This window comes from Ranitomeya imitator, chromosome 6, assembly GCF_032444005.1.
Source record: "Ranitomeya imitator isolate aRanImi1 chromosome 6, aRanImi1.pri, whole genome shotgun sequence".
Lineage (NCBI taxonomy): Eukaryota > Metazoa > Chordata > Amphibia > Anura > Dendrobatidae > Ranitomeya > Ranitomeya imitator.
In genome coordinates, this window is record NC_091287.1 from 493208608 (window position 1) to 493234042 (window position 25435).

The 25435-nt window shown below is 42.2% G+C and overlaps 1 protein-coding gene across 1 annotated transcript in view; it reads right to left on the reverse strand.

The window, feature by feature from the left end:
* The window catches only part of MATN2 (matrilin 2), a 169946-nt gene that overhangs the window by 80578 nt on the left and 63933 nt on the right, over positions 1-25435 (reverse strand). Inside the window, exons 6-8 of the mRNA XM_069731663.1 lie at positions 8020-8142; positions 7059-7181; positions 1028-1150 (exon numbers count right to left, since the gene is read on the reverse strand). Of these exons, the coding sequence (XP_069587764.1) occupies positions 1028-1150; positions 7059-7181; positions 8020-8142 (369 nt within the window). The remainder of the gene's footprint in view (positions 1-1027; positions 1151-7058; positions 7182-8019; positions 8143-25435) is intronic.

A 25435-nucleotide genomic window follows, 5' to 3' on the forward strand; every position in this document is an offset into this window, starting at 1 on the left:
ATCTCCACGTTCTCTCTCTAGATCCCTAGACAGCCCACTGATTCCAGCCCTTCATTTATGGCACAAGTGGATTTCTTCTTTTTTTTTTTTCATCCAAGAAGTACATTTCATCATACCCTACTGCGTGCCTGATGAAGGGGTCATTACCCAAAACATTGCTATACTTAACTTTTTGGTGTAATAACCTTTTTTTATATGAGGGTAAAAAAAATAAAAGCTTTAAAATAATAATAGAATAATACTAAAAAAAATCCCTTTTCTGTGCCTATTCTTGGTATGCTATTCCTTTATACGCTATGTTCTGCTCAAGTAGGGCGTGATGTGGTGTGCTCCAGTGGAACAAGAACCCAATCTCTTCTTCGCAACGTAAATTGGAGGTTGATCAACCCACCTTCGGTCCATGGTAAGTCAAGACTGTAGCTATACGCACTGGCAAAAGCTGAATGACTTGGTGACACCTCCCCAGCAGCCGGCATCTACCTCTCAAAGTACATGACCCGTCAACCCAACAACCACGGCCCCAGCTACACCCCCAAATAATGGAGTTCTTTGTTGTACACGCGATTGTTTTAGATTTTTGCAATGGCTTCTTGACCATGACCACAGATGGCCGGAACATGCAGAAATCTATTAGGTGACATCTTATGCCAACTTTCCAATATGGCCCCCGATTCTGGTCAGGTTTGTCTTTGGCTATATGCTGTTTTACGCACTTGTTAGTTATGACCTTACTCATTTGGAAGGGGGTCACATATTTTGGCCATAGAAGACGTGACCTACAATATCCATTTACATTATGAAGAAGTAAACTACAACAGCAAGAACAATTTAGTGCAAATAAAAAGATTATCTAAAAGGGTGACCATGCTCGGAAGGACAGCTGCTACATATCACTACCGCAATGTTTATACGTTGGAGCTGAACTGACTTCATCTGCGTTTTCCAGCTTTATATAACTGCAATAATCACTTTTACTGGCCCTTAATGACTGTGTTTCAGGAAATATGACATCTCTATAGCAACTTACTCCTGCAGGTTTTCCCATTGCGATTCAGAGCATAGCCTCTATGACATTTACATACAAATGAGGTGTCCATGCTGACACATTCCTGTTCACATCCATGATTGCTTTGCAAGCAGTAGTTAATTTCTGTAAAAGATTAAAAAAAAAAGAATCCTAGTAAGTTCTGCATGTAAAAGAAACATACATATATAGAACATTTGCATACATTATAAATGACCTATCGGTTATGGAAGAAACAAACAAAACAACAGCAGATGAAATAATTAGACTTTTATCAAATGCGTGTAATTAGCAAACCAGATGATTTCCTTCAGTACTACATGGAGCCTTGAGCTTACATCTGGAAGATTTGGACTGTTTTGCTGTTTTTGTTGTCTCACTAATGTATGTATATAATTCAATAGGAAAACTAATTTATCTATTTTTTTCTCATAAATTCACCAAAATAAAATCAAAGACATGGTGAATTATTTCCCTAATATATCCAATAAATCAGAAAAACACAAATTGGACTAAAAGAGTATCTCATATCTTGCCTGGGAGGTTGAATACTGCTGTATACAGAATATTGTAATTTATCAACCATCTAATAATTTGTCTCCGTATCTACACAGATACAGCAGGAGGATACAGCTGCTTCTAAACGAGTAATGTGCAAAAGAACATAGCAGCATAAAAAGAGTTAATCTGCAAGAAGAGAACACCACTGCTTGTAAAGGGTTGATCTGCAAAAGATGAAATCATCAGCCTGTAAAAGGTTAACTTGAGTCAATGTCTACTGTAACAGGCAGCCATGAAAGAATTTGGATTATCACAGGTGCTATTTCTAGCACTCTCCTCATCCTCCACAATACACAAGAAGCCATCTTATATTGCCTCTTTATAATACAATTCAATATGAAGAGACAGCAGTTAAACAGTAGCGCAGATCTCCAGTTTCCATGCTGCACATTTCCGTTCTCCCCCCAAAAGCAGTATTGTACAGCTCAGAAGCAGAAAGTCTCACACAGCTGTTAAAATAGTGAGACAATAGAGAGCCCGAAAACATATGACCTCAATCTCCATCTTTATAGAGCCAGAGCTATTATCAGTAAATTAGAATTTTTTTTGTATTCCTAAGGCCGCCGTCACACATGCGAGTTTTACGGACGTAAGAGCGCAGAATCTACGTCCGTAAAACTCGCAAAAAATACGGCACAATTAGTCTCTATGCCCCTGCTCCTATTTGCCGTATTTTACTGATCAGTATTATACGGCTTTCTACGGCCGTACAAAATCGCAGCATGCTGCGTTTGTCACCGTACTGCGCAAGAAATACGCCAATGAAAGTCTATGGAAGCGTGAAAAATACGGATTCCACACGGACAAGCAGTGTGACTTGCGAGAAATACGCAGCGCTGTTAGAGAGAAAAGCCGGTAATTCAGTGCGGTGTACAGTAAAATCACACTGACAGCTTACAGTCCAATAGGTAGAATAAATGTGTACACATAGAATAGGTAGATATATATATATATGTCAGTGAGACACATATATGTATATATATTAATATTTATTCCAGCGCTAGACAGCTTGAAAGCCGGTAATTCAATTACCGGCTTTTTCTTTCTCCTTCCTAAAACCCGACATGATTTGAGACATGGTTTACATACAGTAAACCATGTCTTCTCTCCATTTTTTTTGCAGATTCCACACTACTAATGTCAGTAGTGTGTATCTGCAAAATTTGGCCGTTCTAGCTCTTAAAATAAAGGGTTAAATGGCGGAAAAAATTGGCGTGGGCTCCCGCGCAATTTTCTCCGCCAGAGTAGTAAAGCCAGTGACTGAGGGCAGATATTAATAGCCTGGAGAGGGTCCACGGTTATTGGCCCCCCCCTGGCTAAAAATATCTGCCCCCAGCCACCCCAGAACAGGCACATCTGGAAGATGCGCCTATTCTGGCACTTGGCCACTCTCTTCCCATTCCCGTGTAGCGGTGGGATATGGGGTAATGAAGGGTTAATGCCACCTTGCTATTGTAAGGTGACATTAAGCCTAATTAATAATGGAGAGGCGTCAATTATGACACCTATCCATTATTAATCCAATTGTAGTGAAGGGTTAAATAAAACACAAACACATTCTTTAAAATTATTTTAATGAAATAAAAACAATGGTTGTTGTAGTATTTTATTCAACGCCCAATCCAGTCACTGAAGACCCTCGTTCTGTGAGTAAAGAAACATAATAAACCAACAATATACTTACCCTCCGCAGATCTGTAACGTCCAACGATGTAAATCCTTCTGAAGGGGTTAAAACATTTTGCAGCAAGGAGCTGTGCTAATGCAGGCTGCTCCTCGCTGCAAAACCCCAGGGAATGAGGCTAAAAATAGATCAATGATCTATATTTAGCATCATTTGCGGTGAGGCGCCCTCTGCTGGCTGTTCATAGATCGTGGGAAATTACCTAGAAAGCTCCCTGGCTCCCTGGCTTTCTAGGTAATTTCCCACGATCTATGAACAGCCAGCAGAGGGCGCCTCACCGCAAATGATGCTAAATATAGATCATTGATCTATTTTTAGCCTCATTCCCTGGGGTTTTGCAGCGAGGAGCAGCCTGCATTAGCACAGCTCCTTGCTGCAAAATGTTTTAACCCCTTCAGAAGGATTTACATCGTTGGACGTTACAGATCTGCGGAGGGTAAGTATATTGTTGGTTTATTATGTTTCTTTACTCACAGAACGAGGGTCTTCAGTGACTGGATTGGGCGTTGAATAAAATACTACAACAACCATTGTTTTTATTTCATTAAAATAATTTTAAAGAATGTGTTTGTGTTTTATTTAACCCTTCACTACAATTGGATTAATAATGGATAGGTGTCATAATTGACGCCTCTCCATTATTAATTAGGCTTAATGTCACCTTACAATAGCAAGGTGGCATTAACCCTTCATTACCCCATATCCCACCGCTACACGGGAATGGGAAGAGAGTGGCCAAGTGCCAGAATAGGCGCATCTTCCAGATGTGCCTGTTCTGGGGTGGCTGGGGGCAGATATTTTTAGCCAGGGGGGGGCCAATAACCGTGGACCCTCTCCAGGCTATTAATATCTGCCCTCAGTCACTGGCTTTACTACTCTGGCGGAGAAAATTGCGCGGGAGCCCACGCCAATTTTTTCCGCCAGTTAACCCTTTATTTTAAGAGCTAGAACGGCCAAATTTTGCAGATACACACTACTAACATTAGTAGTGTGGAATCTGCAAAAAAAATGGAGAGAAGACATGGTTTACTGTATGTAAACCATGTCTCAAATCATGTCGGGTTTTATGAAGGAGAAAGAAAAAGCCGGTAATTGAATTACCGGCTTTCAAGCTGTATAGCGCTGGAATAAGTATTAATATATATATATATATATATGTGTCTACTGACATATATATATATATATTCTTTTCTTTTTGGGACACATGGATCACTTCTATAGCGGTATGTTGGTTTTGCAAGCCTGCGAGAAAACCACGCAGTACGGATGCCATACGGATTACATACGGAGGATGCCATGCGCAAAAAACGCTGACACAGCCTGCCTACGGAGGAGCAACGGACCATTTTTTTGGGGACTTTTCAGCGTATTACGGCCGTAATATACGGACCGTATTGTTTTACGCTGTGTGTGACGCCGGCCTAATTGTGAGAGAAGACTGTGGCAAACTGGCAGGTCTTAACTGGCAGCACGGTGGCGCAGTGGATAGCACAGCAGCCTTGCAGCGCTGGAGTCCTGGGTTCAAGCCCCACTAAAGACAACATCTCCAAAGAGTTTGTACGTTCTCTCCGTGTTTGCATGGGTTTCCTCCCACAGTCCAAAACATACTGATAGGGAATTTAGATTGTGAGCCCCAATGGGGACTGCGACGATAATGTGTGCAACCTGTAAAGCGCTGCGGAATATGTTAGCGCTATATAAAAATTAAGATTATTAATAGGACTTGAACGGAGTTTGCACAAGCCAATCCACTTATCAAGTCCCAGAGGTACCCTGGCCTTCAACCTTTAACTCCTATCCAAGTATCTTGACTTACAACAGGGAACCCTGGGTTGCGTCCATGAAGTAGCTGATGGCTGGTGAATCGAGCTAGCAGATGACAGTTATTAACCGGGTCAAAACCAGAGAGAATAGACAGGGACTAGGTCAGGAGGATGGCAGAACTTAGAACCACGCATATATTTTATGCTTAGTTTACACCCTTTTTTTGCTTGCACATTTATATATGTCCTGGAGTGTACAATAATATATTTTATCACATTTGTTCTGTTTATTTATGCATACTGTATATATATATATATATATATATATATATATATATCTATATCTATATATATATATATATATATATATATATATATATATATATATGCGTTTCTATATGCATGTTTGCACGCCTTGTGGTCCAAGTGATTAAATTGGTCTGTTATTATACAATTGTTTCTAAATTCCCCCTTCTCTTGTGTCCGTTCCCTGTTGTGCTATATATTCATTAGAATATTTTTATATATATATATATATATATATATAATTGTTTTATAGCACATATAGATTATTTCTCCAAGTACAGACACACTTTGCAGTGCCACTTTTTATAAGTTATATTCAATAAAGATATATTTTTCTCATATAAATATTTGTCCTTTTAAATTTTTCCCATATATAATAATTCTTTGAATTCCATATATTTGGTTCCTTGGTTTTTACGCAGTATACCAAATGGTCTGCCATTCATGGTTTATAGCGGCCACATTTAACTTTTATTATTGTATTGAATTTTAATTGTCTGTTATTACAGTTAAATATTTGGTTTGCTATTTTGTTCATTGACCCTTTACAGCAGCATAAAGTAAAACTACGGCTTTATATCATGGATGCAAAAGCAAGTTGAGTACTGCTCTATATTGCCTCCATGAGCAATGGTATTCTAATATCGAATTTTTAATGGAGATTTTGCTAATAGGGGTATAGATCCGTTGTTGGGGCTGTCAGTATACATATCTTTTTAAAAAAATGAAGCATCTTGGGCCAATAATGATAAGTTGTCCAATAGTAGATGACCTTTTTACTTCCCTTAGGGTTCGTACACACAACTTTATTTTCGGTCCAAGTGCTATCCATTAAAAAAACATACAGCATTCGGACTAATGTTATTCAATGGGGCAGATGAATGATTTGGCATAGTGGCGCATATGCATTAGGTCATAACGCAAAATTCAACCTCTAGTGTTCAATTTGTCACAGGCGCATGCGCATTTAAGATAGTGGGAACAGGGGAGCCCGATGCATTTTAATAGAATATTTACCAAGGGGGAAGTGGGGAATGGGCTAGCTAATTAATTCAGAAGCACATGTAAAGCCCAGACTTGGCGCTACCAGTTAGACCATTTCAGCCTGTGATCCTCTCACCATGAATTTACAGCTATCATGATCTTTTTCCATCAACTGAGCCTCCTGATGAACTGAATGGACAGAGAAACGCGTCGAGGCAGTTTCTACATATTTATATGTTAGAAATATCTATGCACTAGATTAGGATGTCACTCATTTTCTGCCATTTAGCTCAATTTATCAGGGCATAACAGGGAGAGTGAGGGAGAACTGACGAGCAGCGGGGGCGCCAATCCGTGCCTATTAGGGCGCCAATCCGTGACTACTAGGGCGCCAATCCGTGCCTATTAGGGCGCCAATCCGTGCCTATTAGGCAGTATCAGTTCAGGTGATAAATAGGGATTATTAAGTCTATAGTTGGCATTATCAGAAATTTATAGTTATTATCAGAAAGAATATTTGGGTAGCTTGTTATTACGGTGGTCCTCATTGGATTCCCGTCCACTTTTCATACCACATGGATTATGGTGTTTGTTAATGAGATATAATAATGTCTATGGTTTTTAGAGGATATAAGCAGCGTTACTCCCAATGACAACTATCCTCCCGTGTAGTGGGACATGGTGCAACAATTGACTATATCTGTAACTATGAGGGGAAAGAAGGAAAGAAACTTACTTGTGCAAGTTTTCTTGTCTGCATTAAGTGAATGTCCTGGCCGACACTTACAGTTATAGGAATCATCGGTATTAACACACTCGTGCTGACAGCCATGATTAGACAACGCACAGTAATCCGGTCCTAAAAAAAAATAAGCCGCCATCAATAGTAAATGATATGAGGGTGCATGGTTTATATCAGAACTGGTTTGTAAAATAAAAACCACTCGAAGGTGAAGAATTTTTCCAGGAGCGGAAACAGACAGAAGTGTCCCCTGTTTAAGAACAATATAGGGGCCCCTTGTAGTTTGAGGCTATGTGCACGCGTCAGGGTTTCTTGCAGAAATTTCCTGACAAAAACCCGGACATTTCTGCCAGAAATCCGCATGCGTTTTTTTTGCGTTTTTTATGCGTTTTTTGTGCGTTTTTTCCCAATGCATAGAATAGTGGGAAAAATACAAAAAATCCGCAAAATTTATGAACATGCTGGTTTTTTACCGCGTTGCGTTTTTTTTCACAGAAAAAAACGCATCATGTGGACGAAAATTGCAGAATGCATTCTAAATGATAGGATGCATATGTATGCAATTTCAATGCGTTTTTATAGCGTTTTTATCGCGAAAAAAAACACAAAAATCTGAATGTGTGCACATACCCTAATAGTTCATCACAATTCCATCTGCGTTGGAGGCAGACGTGGCCACTTACCTCTTGGGCTCCTGTGTGGCTTTTCAGGTTGCACCAATGATATGTCCGCTCCTCTACTTATTTCTGTAGATATTAATCTATTAAATGTTCCCAGTGTCAACTACGGAAAACACTTTTATTTATAGAGGAAAACAAGTCAGAAGTCGCGGGGAACCAAGGTGACTTTCATGAGAATATGACAGAATCAGCAAAACAGCGGAGGAATAGTCCTGTCTGCTTCTAATTTACCCTGACATCGATATTTACAGAACAAGGACAAAGAGTTTGCTTACTCCGACAAGTCTTCTTATCAGGATTCAGAAGAAAGCCGGGTCGACACTGACAGACATATGAATCGTTGGAGTTCAAACACTCGTGCTGACACCCGTGGGTACCCAAGGCACAATAATCGACAACTAAAAAAAAAGAATAAAACCGTATAAAGCATATAATACAAAATATATATAGTGCACACATAAGATAGCAGCATAATAAGTACAGTGGGGCAAAAAAGTATTTAGTCAGTCAGCAATAGTGATAGTTCCACCACTTAAAAAGATGAGAGGCGTCTGTAATTTACATCATAGGTAGACCTCAACTATGGGAGACAAACTGAGAAAAAAAAATCCAGAAAATCACATTGTCTGTTTTTTTTATCATTTTATTTGCTTATTATGGTGGAAAATAAGTATTTGGTCAGAAACAAAATTTCATCTCAATACTTTGTAATATATCCTTTGTTGGCAATGACAGAGGTCAAACGTTTTCTGTAAGTCTTCACAAGGTTGCCACACACTGTTGTTGGTATGTTGGCCCATTCCTCCATGCAGATCTCCTCTAGAGCAGTGATGTTTTTGGCTTTTCGCTTGGCAACACGGACTTTCAACTCTCTCCAAAGGTTTTCTATAGGGTTGAGATCTGGAGACTGGCTAGGCCACTCCAGGACCTTGAAATGCTTCTTACGAAGCCACTCCTTCGTTGCCCTGGCGGTGTGCTTTGGATCATTGTCATGTTGAAAGACCCAGCCACGTTTCATCTTTAATGCCCTTGCTGATGGAAGGAGGTTTGCACTCAAAATCTCACGATACATGGCCCCATTCATTCTTTCATGTACCTGGATCAGTCGTCCTGGCCCCTTTGCGGAGAAACAGCCCCAAAGCATGATGTTTCCACCACCATGCTTTACAGTAGGTATGGTGTTTGATGGATGCAACTCAGTATTCTTTTTCCTCCAAACACGACAAGTTGTGTTTCTACCAAACAGTTCCAGTTTGGTTTCATCAGACCATAGGACATTCTCCCAAAACTCCTCTGGATCATCCAAGTGCTCTCTAGCAAACTTCAGACGGGCCCGGACATGTACTGGCTTAAGCAGTGGGACACGTCTGGCACTGCAGGATCTGAGTCCATGGTGGCGTAGTGTGTTACTTATGGTAGGCCTTGTTACATTGGTCCCAGCTCTCTGCAGTTCATTCACTAGGTCCCCCCGCGTGGTTCTGGGATTTTTGCTCACCGTTCTTGTGATCATTCTGACCCCACGGGGTGGGATTTTGCGTGGAGCCCCAGATCGAGGGAGATTATCAGTGGTCTTGTATGTCTTCCATTTTATAATTATTGCTCCCACTGTTGATTTCTTCACTCCAAGCTGGTTGGCTATTGCAGATTCAGTCTTCCCAGCCTGGTGCAGGGCTACAATTTTGTTTCTGGTGTCCTTTGACAGCTCTTTGGTCTTCACCATAGTGGAGTTTGGAGTCAGACTGTTTGAGGGTGTGCACAGGTGTCTTTTTATACTGATAACAAGTTTAAACAGGTGCCATTACTACAGGTAATGAGTGGAGGAAAGAGGAGACTCTTAAAGAAGAAGTTACAGGTCTGTGAGAGCCAGAAATCTTGATTGTTTGTTTCTGACCAAATACTTATTTTCCACCATAATATGCAAATAAAATGATAAAAAAACAGACAATCTGATTTTCTGGATTTTTTTTCTCAGTTTGTCTCCCATAGTTGAGGTCTACCTATGATGTAAATTACAGACGCCTCTCATCTTTTTAAGTGGTGGAACTTGCACTATTGCTGACTGACTAAATACTTTTTTGCCCCACTGTATATACATGTATAGCATAGTCTTAGGCTGGCGTCACACTAGAGAGTTTTACGGACATATGAGAGGCACAAAAACTACGCATTGCACACGGACCAATGATTCTCTATGGGGCAGCTCGTATCTGCCATATATTTTGCAGCTGTATTTTATGTGCGTAGAAAATCGCAGCATGCTGCGTTTCAGCGTATTGCGCAAAAAAATCCGCCATTGAAAGTCTATGGGGGAGAGAAAAATATGGATTACATACGGACCATCAATGTGACTTGCGAGAAATATGCAGCGGTGTTCTCCTTATCAAACCCGACAGGATATGAGACATGGTTTACATACAGTAAATTTCATAGCCCTTATTTTTTACATATTCCTTACTGCTAATGTTAGTAGAGTGTGTGTGCAAAATTTGGGGGCTCTAGCTGTTAAAATAAAGGGTTAAATCACGGAAAAAAATGGCGTGGGCTCCCGGGCAATTTTCTCTGCCAGAGTGGGAAAGCCAGTGACTGAGGACAGAAATTAATAGCCTAGAGAAGGACCATGGATATTGCCCCCCCTGGCTAAAAACATCTGCCCCGCCACCCCAGAAAAGGCACATCTGTAAGATGCGCCTATTCTGGCACTTAGCCTCTCTCTTCCCACTCCTGAGTAGTGGTGGGATATGGGGTAATAAGGGGTTAATGTCACCTTGCTATTGTAAGGTGACATTAAGCCAGGTTAATAATGGAAAGATGTCAATAAGACACCTATCCATTATTAATCCAATAGTAGTAAAGGGTTAATAATACACACACACATTATGAATAAAGTATTTTAATGAAATAAATACACACAAGGGTTTGTAAAATCTTTATTGTACGCTTAATCCACCTGAAGACCCTCGTTCTGTAAAAGAAAAAAAAGAAAAAAGCAACAATATCCCATACTCTGCTGGCGTGCAGTCATGTTCCATGCTGTAAATCCATCTGAAGGGGCTAAATAATTTTACAGCCAGGAACCTGCTAATGCAGCTGTTGCTCCTGGTTGTAAAAACTGGGGAATGAATGGAATGCAGGGGAATGTAGCATCACAGACTTGCAGTGATGCGCCCCCTGCTGGCATAAACTCATATGAACTCTGGCGTGGGAATTTTTCTGAATATTTTCTCATCTTACATATGTGCCTTTTCTGGGGTGGCTGGGGCAATGTTTTTAGCCGGAGGGGGGGGGGGGCAATAACCATGGTCCCTCTCTAGGCTATTAATATCTTCACTGGCTTTCCCTCTCTGGCAGAGAAAATTGAGCAGGAGCCCACGCCAGTTTTTTCCGTGATTTAACCGTTTATTTTAACACCTAGAGCCACCAAATTTTGCACACACACTCTGCTAACATTATTAGTGAGGAATATGTAAAAAAAATAAGGGATATACTATACATACATACATACTATACATACTATATGTAAATCATGTCTCATATCCTGTCGGGTTTGGGTAGGAGATAGCAAAAGCCGGCAATTGAATTTCCGGCTTTTAAGCTATCTAGCTTAAATACACATAAATATATATGTGTCTCACTGACATACAGGGCCGGACTGGCCATCTGGCAATTCTTGCAAATGCCAGAAGGGCCTGTCTGGTCACGGGCTGCCTTGTCTGCTATGTTGTTAACAGAATTGTTGTTCTCAAGATACCCATACTGTTAAGAGTTGTGATGGAGCACAAAGTCGCTGACTCCATCACTTACCCCAGCAGGCCACGGTTATCATTAGAAATATTGGTCTTGTAGAAAATCTTCTTTTCCTCCATCCAGGGTAATATTAGTAATATATCCCATCTGGTTCATGGGGATGGGACAACATGGGGCTGTGTGATTTCAAATGCCAGGGCTGAACTTCAGCCCCAGTCTGTACCTGCTGATATATATATATATATATATATATATATATATACTGTATATATGTTTTCACGAATATTTGAACCCATGGATCCATTATATGTCCATTTTGCAAGGTTGCGAGAAAAAAACGCAGTACGGATGATATACGGAGGATGACATGCGCAAAATACGCAGCCACACCCTGCCTACGGATGACATACGGATCACTATTTAGGGAACATTTCTGCGTATTATGCCTGTAAAAAACAGACCGTATTTCCCTACGCTGAGTGTGACCCCGGCCTTACTAGCATTATCCTATCCTATATCTTGTCTGTAATAGCTGTATGCTTGCTTCCTATAGATATATTAAAGTTTTTGTTTTTTTTACCTTACATTAACCAAATTTTTAAAGAAAGCTAAGAAGTAGCAAAGAACTAAAAGAAGTAAGATTGATTCCCTGCAGAACTCATCTGGTTCTGGTTCCATCTTGTAACAATGGAAATGGCTGGAACTCTTTTTTTATAATGGAAATGGCTGGAAATACCTCCTCAGCCAATCAAATGCTGTGATGGGTCACCACCACTGCCGTCAATGATTTGGGCATTTGAAGAAACATGGCCAACAGTTGTGAATATAACAAAAAAAATAACCATTACTTACCTATTGAATCTCAAGCCACTCCGATGCATGGTGATGGTCCTGCAGTAATGACATCCTTTCTATTATTTCATGTAGATGCAAATATCACCTGCACAATATCAAATTGGTGGGGGTCCAACAGCAGCAGCTGGATATATACTACAGTGTAGCTCTGTAGTGGCCATTGTGAGAAATAAAATTAAGTAAATAGGTGTCATCTTCTGTAACTCTTGATACTCTGTTTTGTGGCTGGTGTCTCTTTCCGCTGAGCCACAACAAATACACCTTTTCTTGGAGTGTTTTAGTTCCACTATCTTTGTTTTTGGTGGTTTTGGGTAACAGGTGTTTTTAATTTACTTTGTTTGTCTGCCCTATCACCTGTCGTGTGCAGCTTTAAATATCTTCCCCTTCTGTATTACCTGCTGGTGATAAATGTTATGACTGCCAAAGGACATTCATATGGGTAATGAACAAACCAGGGAAACAAACACCTGACTCTGGCAGGAAATGCCCTTCTCTGACCCTGGTCTATCTGTACCTGACGGTGGAGGTTGGGACCCTAAGATAACACACTGGCGCCTCCACTTGACGGTGGCTTATTCTGAATGTACTTTGCAGCTCCTCGGATCGCCTGAGAAGAAGTTCCCTAAGGAGTAAAGGAATCACACACAAAACAACTGCAACCAAAACAAATTATAGCAAAGTGAATGAATCCATCAAAGTCCACCACCAGCAGGAAACACCAGTAGGGTAAGGTGTTTAAAGCTGCACCCAACAGGTGATAGGACAGACAACCCGAACTTCTACATTCTGAAAACGAACTTCTTTCTTAAGTCTGTTTTAGAGGACAGAGAGAGATTTTTCTTTTCTTTTTTTTTTTTGGGGGGGGGGGCACTCTGCTTCCTAGCCCTTACTTACTATGACCATTTTAGGGCACCAGTGTTCGGACCCTGTTGTGAATTCTGCTCTTGGGCTCCCTCCGGTGGTTTTAAGTGGTATGGCTGCTCCTTGGATTTAGCAGTCTGCAGCTGCTTCCACTGATTGTCTTTCTGCTCGGCTATTTATGCCTGGCTCTCTCTTCAGCCAGTGCCACTTGTCAATGGTTCCTGGTTGGATTCACATCTCTCTTGGATTTCCCTGATATCCTGACCAGTTCAGCAAAGTTAAGTCCTTGCTTTGCTCTTTTCTGTCCACATGTTGTGGACTTATTCGTTCTGTGCATTCTATGTTTTGTCCAGCTTGTCAGTATGGATTAATTCAGTTAAGCTGGAAGCTCTGGGAAGCAGATTTACCCTCCACACCTTTAGTCAGGTGTGGAGATTTTTGTAAACTCTGTGTGGATTTTTGTAGTTTTTAATACTGACCGCACAGTATTCTATCCTGTCCAATCTATCTAGCTAGACTGGCCTCCTGTGCTCATCCTGGTTTCATTCTGTGTATGTCTTTTCCCTCTCCACTCACAGCCATTACTTGTGGGGGGCTATCTATCCTTTGGGGATTTTCTCTGAGGCAAGATAGTTTTCCTGTTTCTATCTTTAGGGGTAGTTAGTTCTCAGGCTGTGACGAGGTGCCTAGGGAGTGACAGGAGCATCCCACGGCTACTTCTAGTGTTGTGTTGAGCTTAGGGACTGCGGTCAGTACAGGTACCACCTCCTTCAGAGCTCGTCCCATGTTGCTCCTAAACAACCAGATCATAACAGTACAAGTGGCCAAAAATGAATTAAATGCATCTCAACCGAAGGAAAAAAAAATTCTGAGCCATTTTTTTTTCTGTGCTCTGTTTTGTCTTTTTTTTCCTCTTGATCTCTGGGTGGTTCAGAATTTATGCTTTGGCATGGATGTTCAGGGTTTGTTTTCTCGTGTGGATCAACTTGCTGCAAGAGTACAGAGTATCCAAGATTATGTTGTCCAGACTCCGGCTTTGGAGCCTAAAATTCCTACTCCTGATTTGTTTTTTGGGGACAGATCCAAGTTTTTGAACTTTAAAAATAACTGCAAATTGTTTTTTGCTTTGAAACCCCGTTCTTCTGGTGATCCCATTCAGCAAGTTAAAATCATCATATCCTTGCTGAGTGGTGACCCTCAGGACTGGGCATTCTCCCTTGAATCAGGGGATCCGGCATTGCTGAATGTAGACGCATTTTTTCAAGCGCTCGGATTATTGTATGACGAACCTAATTCTGTGGATCATGCAGAAAAAACCCTGTTGGCCCTGTGTCAAGGTCAGGAAGCGGCAGAATTATACTGCCAGAAATTAAGGAAATGGTCTGTGCTCACTTAATGGAATGAGGATGCTCTGGCTGCTATTTTCAGAAAAGGTCTTTCTGAAGCCCTTAAAGATGTTATGGTGGGCTTCCCTACGCCTGCTGGTTTGAGCGAATCTATGTCTCTAGCCATTCAGATTGATCGGCGTCTGCGCGAGCTCAAAGCTGTGCACCATAGGGCAGTGTCCTCTGAGCAGAGTCCTGAGCCTATGCAATGCGATAGGATTTTGACTAGAACAGAACGGCAGGAATTCAGACGTCAGAATAGGCTGTGTTTTTACTGTGGTGATTCTGCTCATGTTATTTCTGATTGCCCTAAGCGTACTAGGAGGGTCGCTAGGTCTGTTACCATCAGTACTGTACAGCCTAAATTTCTTTTATCTGTGACCCTGATTTGCTCATTGTCGTCATTTTCTGTCATGGCATTTGTGGATTCAGGCGCTACCCTGAACTTAATGGACTTAGAATTCGCCAGGCGCTGTGGTTTTTCCTTGCAGCCTTTGCAGAGCCCTATTCCTTTGAGGGGCATTGATGCTACACCATTGGCCAAGGATAAACCTCAGTACTGGACGCAGATGACCATGTACATGGCTCCAGCACATCAGGAAGATTGCCGTTTTCTGGTGTTGCATAACCTGCATGATGTTGTTGTTCTGGGTTTTCCATGGTTACAGGAACATAATCCGGTGCTGGATTGGAAAACTATGTCTGTGACTAGTTGGGGTTGTCAAGGGGTACATAGTGACGTTCCTTTGATGTCAATTTCCTCTTCCCCCTCTTCTGAGGTCCCTGAGTTTTTGTCGGATTTCCAGGATGTATTTGATGAGCCCAAGTCCAGTTCCCTTCCTCCACATAGGGACTGTAATTGTGCTATTAACTTGATTCCAGGTTGTAAGTTCCCTAAGGGCCGACTTTTCAATCTGTCTGTGCCAGAGCATGCCGCCATGCGGACTTATGTTAATGAATCTTTGGAGAAGGGGCATATTCGGCTGTCTTCATCACCTTTGGGAGCGGGTTTCTTTTTTGTTGCTAAGAAGGATGGCTCCTTGAGACCCTGTATAGATTATCGTCTTCTTAATAAGATCACGGTCAAATTCCAATACCCCTTGCCTTTGCTTTCTGATTTGTTTGCTCAGATTAAGGGGGCTAGTTGGTTCACTAAGATTGACTTCCGAGGGGCATATAATCTTGTTCGTATTAAACAGGGTGACGAATGGAAAACTGCATTTAATACGCCCGAAGGCCATTTTGAATACCTCGTGATGCCATTCGGGCTCTCTAATGCTCCATCTGTGTTCCAATCTTTCATGCATGATATTTTCCGCAATTATCTTGATAAATTCATGGTTGTATATTTGGATGATATTTTGATTTTTTCCGATGATTGGGAGTCTCATGTGAAGCAGGTCAGGATGGTATTCCAGATCCTTCGTGATAATGCTTTATTTGTGAAGGGGTCTAAGTGCCTATTCGGAGTTCAGAAGGTCTCTTTTTTGGGTTTTATTTTTTCTCCCTCGTCTATGGAAATGGATCCTGTTAAGGTCCAAGCTATTCATGACTGGATTCAACCCACATCTGTGAAGAGCCTTCAAAAATTTTTGGGCTTTGCTAATTTCTATCGCCGTTTCATTGCCAACTTTTCCAGTGTGGTTAAGCCCCTTACTGATTTGACGAAGAAAGGCGCTGATGTGACGAATTGGTCCTCTGCAGCTGTTGAGGCCTTTCGGGAGCTTAAACACCGATTTACTTCTGCCCCTGTGTTGCGTCAGCCGGATGTTTCTCTTCCTTTTCAGGTTGAGGTTGACGCTTCTGAGATTGGGGCAGGGGCCGTTTTGTCTCAGAGGGATTCTGATGGTTCTTTGATGAAACCGTGTGCTTTTTTTTCCAGAAAGTTTTCGCCTGCGGAACGCAATTATGATGTCGGCAATCGGGAGTTGTTGGCTATGAAGTGGGCGTTTGAGGAGTGGCGACATTAGCTTGAGGGAACTAAGCACCGTGTTGTGGTCTTGACTGATCATAAGAATCTGATTTACCTTGAGTCGGCCAAGCGGCTGAATCCTAGACAGGCTCGATGGTCCCTGTTTTTCTCCCGTTTTGATTTTGTGGTCTCGTATCTTCCGGGATCTAAGAATGTTAAGGCTGATGCCCTCTCTAGGAGTTTTTCGCATGATTCTCCTGGAGTCCTTGAGCCGGTTGGCATTCTTAAGGAAGGGGTGATTCTTTCTGCCATCTCCCCTGATTTGCGGCGGGTGCTTCGGGAATTTCAGGCTGATAAGCCTGACCGCTGTCCAGTGGGGAAGCTGTTTGTTCCTGATAGATGGACAAGTAAGGTAATTTCTGAGGTTCATTTTTCAGTGTTGGCTGGTCATCCTGGGATTTTTGGTACCAGAGATTTGGTTGCTAGGTCCTTTTGGTGGCCTTCCTTGTCGCGCGATGTGCGTGCTTTTGTGCAGTCCTGTGGGACTTGCGCCCGGGCCAAGCCTTGCTGTTCCCGCGCTAGTGGGTTGCTTTTGCCTTTGCCAGTCCCTGAGAGGCCCTGGACGCATATTTCCATAGATTTTATTTCGGATCTTCCTGTTTCCCAGAAGATGTCTGTTATCTGGGTTGTTTGTGACCGGTTCTCTAAATTGGTCCATCTGGTACCTTTGCCTAAGTTGCCTTCCTCCTCAGATTTGGTTCCATTGTTTTTTCAGCATGTGGTTCGTTTGCATAGCATTCCGGAGAATATTGTGTCTGACAGAGGTTCTCAGTTTGTCTCTAGGTTTTGGCGGGCCTTTTGTGCTAGGATGGGCATTGATTTGTCTTTTTCTTCGGCGTTTCATCCTCAGACTAATGGCCAAACTGAGCGAACTAATCAGACCTTGGAAACCTATTTGAGATGCTTTGTGTCTGCTGATCAGGATGATTGGGTGGCTTTCTTGCCGTTGGCCGAGTTTGCCCTTAATAATAGGGCTAGTTCGGCTACTTTGGTTTCACCTTTCTTTTGTAATTTTGGTTTTCATCCTCGTTTTTCTTCGGGGCAGCTTGAGCCTTCTGATTGTCCTGGTGTGGATTCTGTGGTGGACAGGCTGCAGCAGATTTGGACTCATGTGGTGGACAATTTGACGTTGTCTCAGGAAAAGGCTCAACGTTTTGCTAACCGTCGTCGGTGTGTTGGTCCCCGGCTTCGTGTGGGGGATTTGGTTTGGTTGTCTTCTCGTCATGTTCCTATGAAGGTTTCTTCCCCTAAGTTTAAGCCTCGGTTTATTGGTCCTTATAAGATTTCTGAAATTATCAATCCGGTGTCTTTTCGTTTGGCTCTTCCAGCCTCTTTTGCCATTCATAATGTTTTCCATAGATCTTTGTTGCGGAGATATGTGGTGCCCGTTGTTCCCTCGGTTGATCCTCCTGCCCCGATGTTGGTTGAGGGAGAGTTGGAATATGAGGTTGAGAAAATTTTGGATTGTCGTTTTTCGAGGCGGAGGCTTCAGTATCTTGTCAAGTGGAAGGGTTGTGGCCAGGAGGATAATTCTTGGGTTGTTGCCTCTGATGTCCATGCCGCCGATTTGGTTCGTGCTTTTCACTTGGCTCGTCCTGATCGGCCTGGGGGCTCTGGTGAGGGTTCGGTGACCCCTCCTCAAGGGGGGGTACTGTTGTGAATTCTGCTCTTGGGCTCCCTCCGGTGGTTTTAAGTGGTATGGCTGCTCCTTGGATTTAGCAGTCTGCAGCTGCTTCCACTGATTGTCTTTCTGCTCGGCTATTTATGCCTGGCTCTTCCCTTCAGCCAGTGCCACTTGTCAATGGTTCCTGGTTGGATTCACATCTCTCTTGGATTTCCCTGATATCCTGACCAGTTCAGCAAAGTTAAGTCCTTGCTTTGCTCTTTTCTGTCCACATGTTGTGGACTTATTCGTTCTGTGCATTCTATGTTTTGTCCAGCTTGTCAGTATGGATTAATTCAGTTAAGCTGGAAGCTCTGGGAAGCAGATTTACCCTCCACACCTTTAGTCAGGTGTGGAGATTTTTGTAAACTCTGTGTGGATTTTTGTAGTTTTTAATACTGACCGCACAGCATTCTATCCTGTCCCAGCTATCTAGCTAGACTGGCCTCCTGTGCTACATCCTGGTTTCTTTCTGTGTATGTCTTTTCCCTCTCCACTCACAGTCATTACTTGTGGGGGGCTATCTATCCTTTGGGGATTTTCTCTGAGGCAAGATAGTTTTCCTGTTTCTATCTTTAGGGGTAGTTAGTTCTCAGGCTGTGACGAGGTGCCTAGGGAGTGACAGGAGCATCCCACGGCTACTTCTAGTGTTGTGTTGAGCTTAGGGACTGCGGTCAGTACAGGTACCACCTCCTTCAGAGCTCGTCCCATGTTGCTCCTAAACCACCAGATCATAACAGGACCCCCATTGACTTCTGTGGGCTTCGGGTTCAAGTTTGGGTACGCAAACTGAACTTTGGACTAAAGTATGGTTGAACCTGACGAATCCGAACATCCAGGAGTCCGCTCATCCCTACTTGTAACCGTTACCTCTGACTTCCGGTCACTCAGGAGCTGCGGTCACAAGATAGATAGGATAGGAGCGGTGCCTTGAAGAGCTGAAGAAAGCAGTGGATACGTTTAAGACTAGGCGCAGGGAAATTACATTAGTGGCACCACTCCAACACTGCAATAAAAGGAAACGCTGGAGTGGTGATTTAAGTCACCCAGACATTACAGACATGTATAGGCCTTATTCTTTCATCTGTGTCTGCTCTATGGCAGTGAGAGGGTTTAATACATCAGATAAAACATTTTCTTTTTTATTTACCTAAAGCAGATTGTTTAATGCCGTGCCCTGATGAACTTTTCCACATGAAGTTTCATAGCAAAAACCGGAGATCAGCTCTAGGGGATAAATCCACCTAAAACGTAACATCTGTTTTCATGGGTTTCCTCTAGGTTCTCGGATTTCCTCCCACTCTTCACAAATATACTAAAAAGTTAATTGGCTATGAAATTAGATCTAGTGTGTGGGTCTGAGCAAAACTAGTCTGTGAGCTCTACTAGGGACAGAAACTCATGTTAATGGTTATATTCTGGGCATATTACTACATGTTGGTTCTCTAGGAGCAATGGGATCATAATAAAGGATCCACTGAGCAGAAGATTTGGCAAAGATTAGTGTCATTAACAGCCAATTAGTTAGTGCAGATAACAAATTGATTTTGGAAATATTGTTCATGAACCACAAGATTAGATTTGCACCTTAGTATTCAAAAATGTGAGACGGAGGAGTTATGTGGGTCAGTGATAATGAGGCTTGAATGCTACATGATGTACGGGTGGCCGAAACCATTACAGCAGTCTCCCTGCCAAGTTATGTGGTTGGACGGACATGATTCAATAGCTCCTCTACGAGCAATGTCTGTGTGTGAATATATGAGGTACACCTGTTACGCTGTTGGCAACAGGATGCTCAGTGTGCGGCACAACAAGAGGTGAACACCAAGGAACAGGGCTGCCACCAGGAATTTCAGGGCTACATACTGGCAAAATTTTCAGGCAATTTTGAGACTCTGCCTAGGCTTCACCCCAGCTCGGCCTCTACCCATCGAACCTTCCAAAGTCCCACCACCGACTCTTGGAAAAACTCCATTTCTGCACCACGTCCTCACCAATCACACATTAACAGTTCCCATCAAACACCATATCACATATATAGCCATCAGCTTTTGTTTTGTACAAAATATTTTTTAAGCCTGCCACCATGACAAGGTAGACTCTTTTGGCAGGGACCTACTCTACTTTAACCTATTAAACATTTCTTAAAATATCCAATCCTCATTGTAGTTAGATTTTATTTATTTTAAGACAATATGTCACATACCGTTTTTAAAATGACCAATAATACCACATACATGGAACAAATACCAAAACACCATGACCAGATCACATATTACCACCACATAGTTACCAAATGATAACACACAGGAGGAACAAATACTGCCACATCATGACTAGAGCACATATTACCACAACATAGTGACCGAATAATATCACATACAAGGAACAAATAATGCCACACCATGACCAAACCATATATTATCACCACATAGTGACTGAATACAGCAATACCATAAGTGCCATTATACACAGGAGTTCTGTACATAGTATACAGTGTATAGTGTCAGTGTACAGGTAACAGAGAGATCACCAGTGACACTATACATAGGAGCTCTGTATATAGTGTCAGTGTACAGGTTAACACACTGACTCACCGGTGACGTCTCTAGTTGAAGTCCTTCATCTTCGCATTAGTTATTATGCAATCCATTATTCCAAATATAAACTGAAATCCACCACTATGCCCCCACTAACTATAAATTGCCAGTTTCCCTACCCAATAAATATATAAATAAGCACCTGTACTCCTTATCCCACAATTCACTACCAGTCACACTCCTGCATCCTCAACATCCCCATTCAATACCTCACTATCCCCCAATTCATTATATTTACATGCCCCCCTCTGCCCCAATTGATTATGTCACATTCTCTCTCTTCCACTCCCACCCTCTATTCATTGTCAACTGTTCACTTCCAACATCAATTCATCATCATTTGCTCTCCCTCACCATCAATACAGCATAATTTCCTCTCCCCCACACTCAATACATACAGTAAGTTACTCTCCCCACCATCAAATTAACCTTATTTGCTGCCCCTCACCCCAGTTCATCATCACTTATTGTTCCACATCCCTTATTCTCAATACATTATCTTTTACTTCCCTCACCTTGAATATATCATTATCATTTGCTGTCCCCCCACCTCAATACATCATCATTCACTTTCCCTCATTCCACAACCCTCAATTCATCATCATCTGCTCCCCCCACACTTATTTATTTCTTTTAAAAAAAACAACAAAAAAATCCACTTTTGTTATCCTGGCGAGTGGAGCGCAAACATCGCGTAGGCGCTGTCACCAACATGTCAAAGAAGAGGCGGAGGGAGCTCCCCTGGGCCATGCAGTACCAGGAAAGCTCTCTGGGCCAAGATGTGCACCGCACAGTACATTGTTATACCCTGCAGCCTCGTGAGCAGAAGCAAAAGAGTGGTGGGGCTTGGACTGGGTTTGGACCTCCCCCCTATTTGCTTCTGCTCACCGGGCCCCATAAAGCAGTAAGGGTAGTAATGCCCTGATGGCAGCCCTGCCAGGGAATATGTACAAGGAATGCCCTGGCAATAGGGAGAAGTTAGAGGGGTCACCTCTTAGCATAAGCTTGAGTCAGATCCCTGCACTCCCTATAGTCCTTAGATGGGTCATTCCCCTGTGTGCATCCATGTGCCTAAGCCCTCATTGGCCCTGAACTTACCCTGTCTAGTGGACAGGCCAGCAAGATACTAGTCCCACTACTACAATAAGACAACACGAGAAAGGTAAAGCAAACAGGTGAGACAAGACAAAACAAATAACACTCCTCAGCTTCTCTAATAAGGAAACTCCACTGTTGCAACAGAACGAACACCTGAGCTTATCGTGAGACAGGCTCCTTCAATGAGGTCAGTATAGAAGATCTAGAACTGGCAAGGAATGAAGCCAGCAGTTGGTTTATATAGTGGAAGGGAGTGGTCACAAGGTGCTACAGCTGAGTACTCAAGCTAAAAGTAAATCCACTCCAATTCAAGGTACTAGAGAAACGGACACTATAAAGGACCAGCAATCGATTAAACATGGTGACCTTCTGATCCCAGATACCCCAGAGGTCACATCAGGACGTGACACACTTGTGACAATATCAATAAAGTTGGGTCCTTCTGCTCTAAACCAAATCCAAAATTTTAAGAGAATGACACAAAACTGAGGAAAACGATATCTTATGGAGAAATTTTATATTACTACAATGTCCTACAAAGCATAGCTGTTTAAAGGGAATCTGTCTGTAGGATCAACCCTCCGATGCTGTCTATATCGGCCATCAGGTCATAGGAAGCTTAATAAAATGATACCCTGATATCTGTGATCCGTTTTATTAAAGAGTAGTCCATATTTGTTTCATATGTAAATGAGCTGTTTAGATTCATGGACGGGACACAGATCTCCTCGAGAATCAGCCTCCACAGCTTATTTTTAATTAGAGGGAGTGTTACCAGTGTGAGACATGTAATGACTGACAGTATGATCTCTCTGCAGAGCTGTCTGTGATTACAACTAACAAAGTACAGCAGAACTGAACTTTGTTTCATTACAAACACATTTGCAGCAGAAGTTGTCTTCTCATAGTGCTGTCAGCTCTGCTGCTGAGTTACACCTGATTATAACCAACACAGTACAGCAGAGCTGAACTTCTCATTTCAAACAAAATTGCAGTTGTCTTCTCAAAGTGCTGTCAGCTCTGATCTTCTGCCCATATGCCCCCGCCCCCACCCCCCAAACTGACTGCCTGGGAGATGGGAGCTAAAGAACTATGAGATAACATCTCTCTACTCCCAGAATGCAAAAAAACAGTATAACAATGGTTCTTGCTCTGCGTCCCATTATTTAATCTATAGCAACTAAGCAACAACACATTTGTTGTGGCTAATGGTAATTTTACACATAGCAGATTTGCTGTGCACCGTCTCCGCAGCAAGTATTCGCAGGACAGTCCACATTGGCGCATACTAACAAACTACACTCCCTGACAGAAGTTATGCCGCTTATCCATGTTATGTAAATAAAAGCTTATAACCTGACGTTATATTCATCCATTGGTTGTATAAATTATTCTTTTGAAAGCTGAAACCCTCCAAAATGTGGTTTAAGTTAAGAAAATAAATTGGCATCAATGCAGAAATACTGATCAGTTAATGGACACAGAATGGTCAGATTTTGGCAAGACAAAAGTTTTATCGCCTGGTCATATAATGCACCCAATCCTAGTTTATATCCTCACCTGTGCTCAGTAAATGATCGGTTAATTAGTGTGTGCGTGTATAAAAAGAAGCTCAGCACCCCAGACCTTCACTTGAACTGCAACTTGAGCTCTGACAACATGCCAAAAATCCACCCTGCGACCAAAGCCTGGATTATCAGGCTGAAGACCAGATCCACTGCAGAGGTGGCTGGCACCTTTAATGTGTCTCAGCGTCAAGTACAAAGAATTAAAAAAAGATTTGAAGAGACTGGAGATGTGTTTGACAAGCCCAGGTCCGGCAGACCCCGCAAGACAACTGCTCAGGAGGAACATTTGTTGGTTAGAAAATCCAAAGCAAGCCCCTGTTCCACTGCAGCAGAGCTCCAACAGGCCTGGGCACCTCAAGTCCCTGTGTTAACTAGAACAGTTTGTAGGATTCTGTCTCGAAAAGGCTTCCATGATCGAATCAGTGCCCAGAAGCCAGCGCTAACAAAAGGCTAATAAAAAAAGTGTGGCATTTCCAAAGTCCCACAGCCTGCTAAACAGATGGATGCTGGAAAAGTGGCAGAAGGTGGATTTCTCTGATGAGTCTTCAGTAGAATTACACCACAGCCTCCGCAAATACTGCAGGAGACCTACTGGAGCCCGTATGGATCCAAATTACACCCAGAAAGCAGTTAAATTTAGTGGTGGAAAGAACATGGTCTGGGGTTACATTCAGTATGGGGGTGTGCGAAACATTTTCAAGGTGGAAGGTAATATCAATAGCCTAAATTATCAAGAAGTATTAGCTACCTCTTATATTCAAAATCATAAAAGGGGTCAAATTCTGCAGCAAGATGGTGCTCCATCTCATACATCCATCTCTACAACAAAGTTCCTCCAGGCAAAAAAGATCAAGGTGCTCAAGGACTGGCCAGCCCAGTCACCAGACATGAACATCATTGAGCATGTTTGGGGTAGGATGAAAGAGGAAGCTTGGAAGACAAAACCAAAGAATCTAGATGAACTCTGGGAGGCATGTAACACTGCATTCTTTGCTATTCCTGATGATTTCATTAATAAATTGTATGAATCGTTGTTGAACCGCATGGATGCAGTCCTTCAAGCTCATGGAAGTCACACAAAATATTAAATATGACTCTAATAGCACCACAACTTCATTCACCAATGTTATGCAACATATATTTGTATTTTAACTTAATTATTAGTTTGAATTTCACATTACTTCCTGTGGGCGACAAAACTTTTGTCTTGCCAAAATCTGACCATTCTGTGTCCATTAACTGATCAATATTTCTGCATTGATGCCAATTTATTTTCTTAACCTAAAGCACATTTCGGAGGGTTTTAGCTTTGAAAATAATCATTTATACAACCAATGAATGAATTTAACGTCAGATTATAAGCTTTTATTTACATAACATGGATAGGTGGCATAACTTCTGTCAGGTAGTGTAGTGCCAACCTTGATGCAGAATTCCCCGTGAACAGCCATTTTTTTTCTTAAAAAGAAGAGATATTCACAGAAAGGTATTCAGTAGATACCTTCACTGGAGATTCTTCTGCTCTCAGCAGTGTGTTGTGAATTCCGCTCTTGGGCTCCCTCCGGTGGTTGTAAGTGGCACTTTTGTGAGTTCTGCTCTTGGGCTCCCTCCGGTGGTTTTAAGTGGTATGGCTGCTCCTTGGATTTAGCAGTCTGCAGCTGCTTCCACTGATTGTCTTTCTGCTCGGCTATTTATGCCTGGCTCTCTCTTCAGCCAGTACCACTTGTCAATGGTTCCTGGTTGGATTCACATCTCTTTGGATTTCCCTGTTATCCTGATTATCTTTTCTGTCCACAGGTTGTGGACTTATCCGTTCTGTGCATTCTATGTTTGTCCAGCTTGTCAGTATGAATTAATTCTGTGTAGCTGGAAGCTCTGGGAAGCAGATTTACCCTCCACACCTTTCGTCAGGTGTGGAGATTTTTGTAAACTCTGTGTGGAT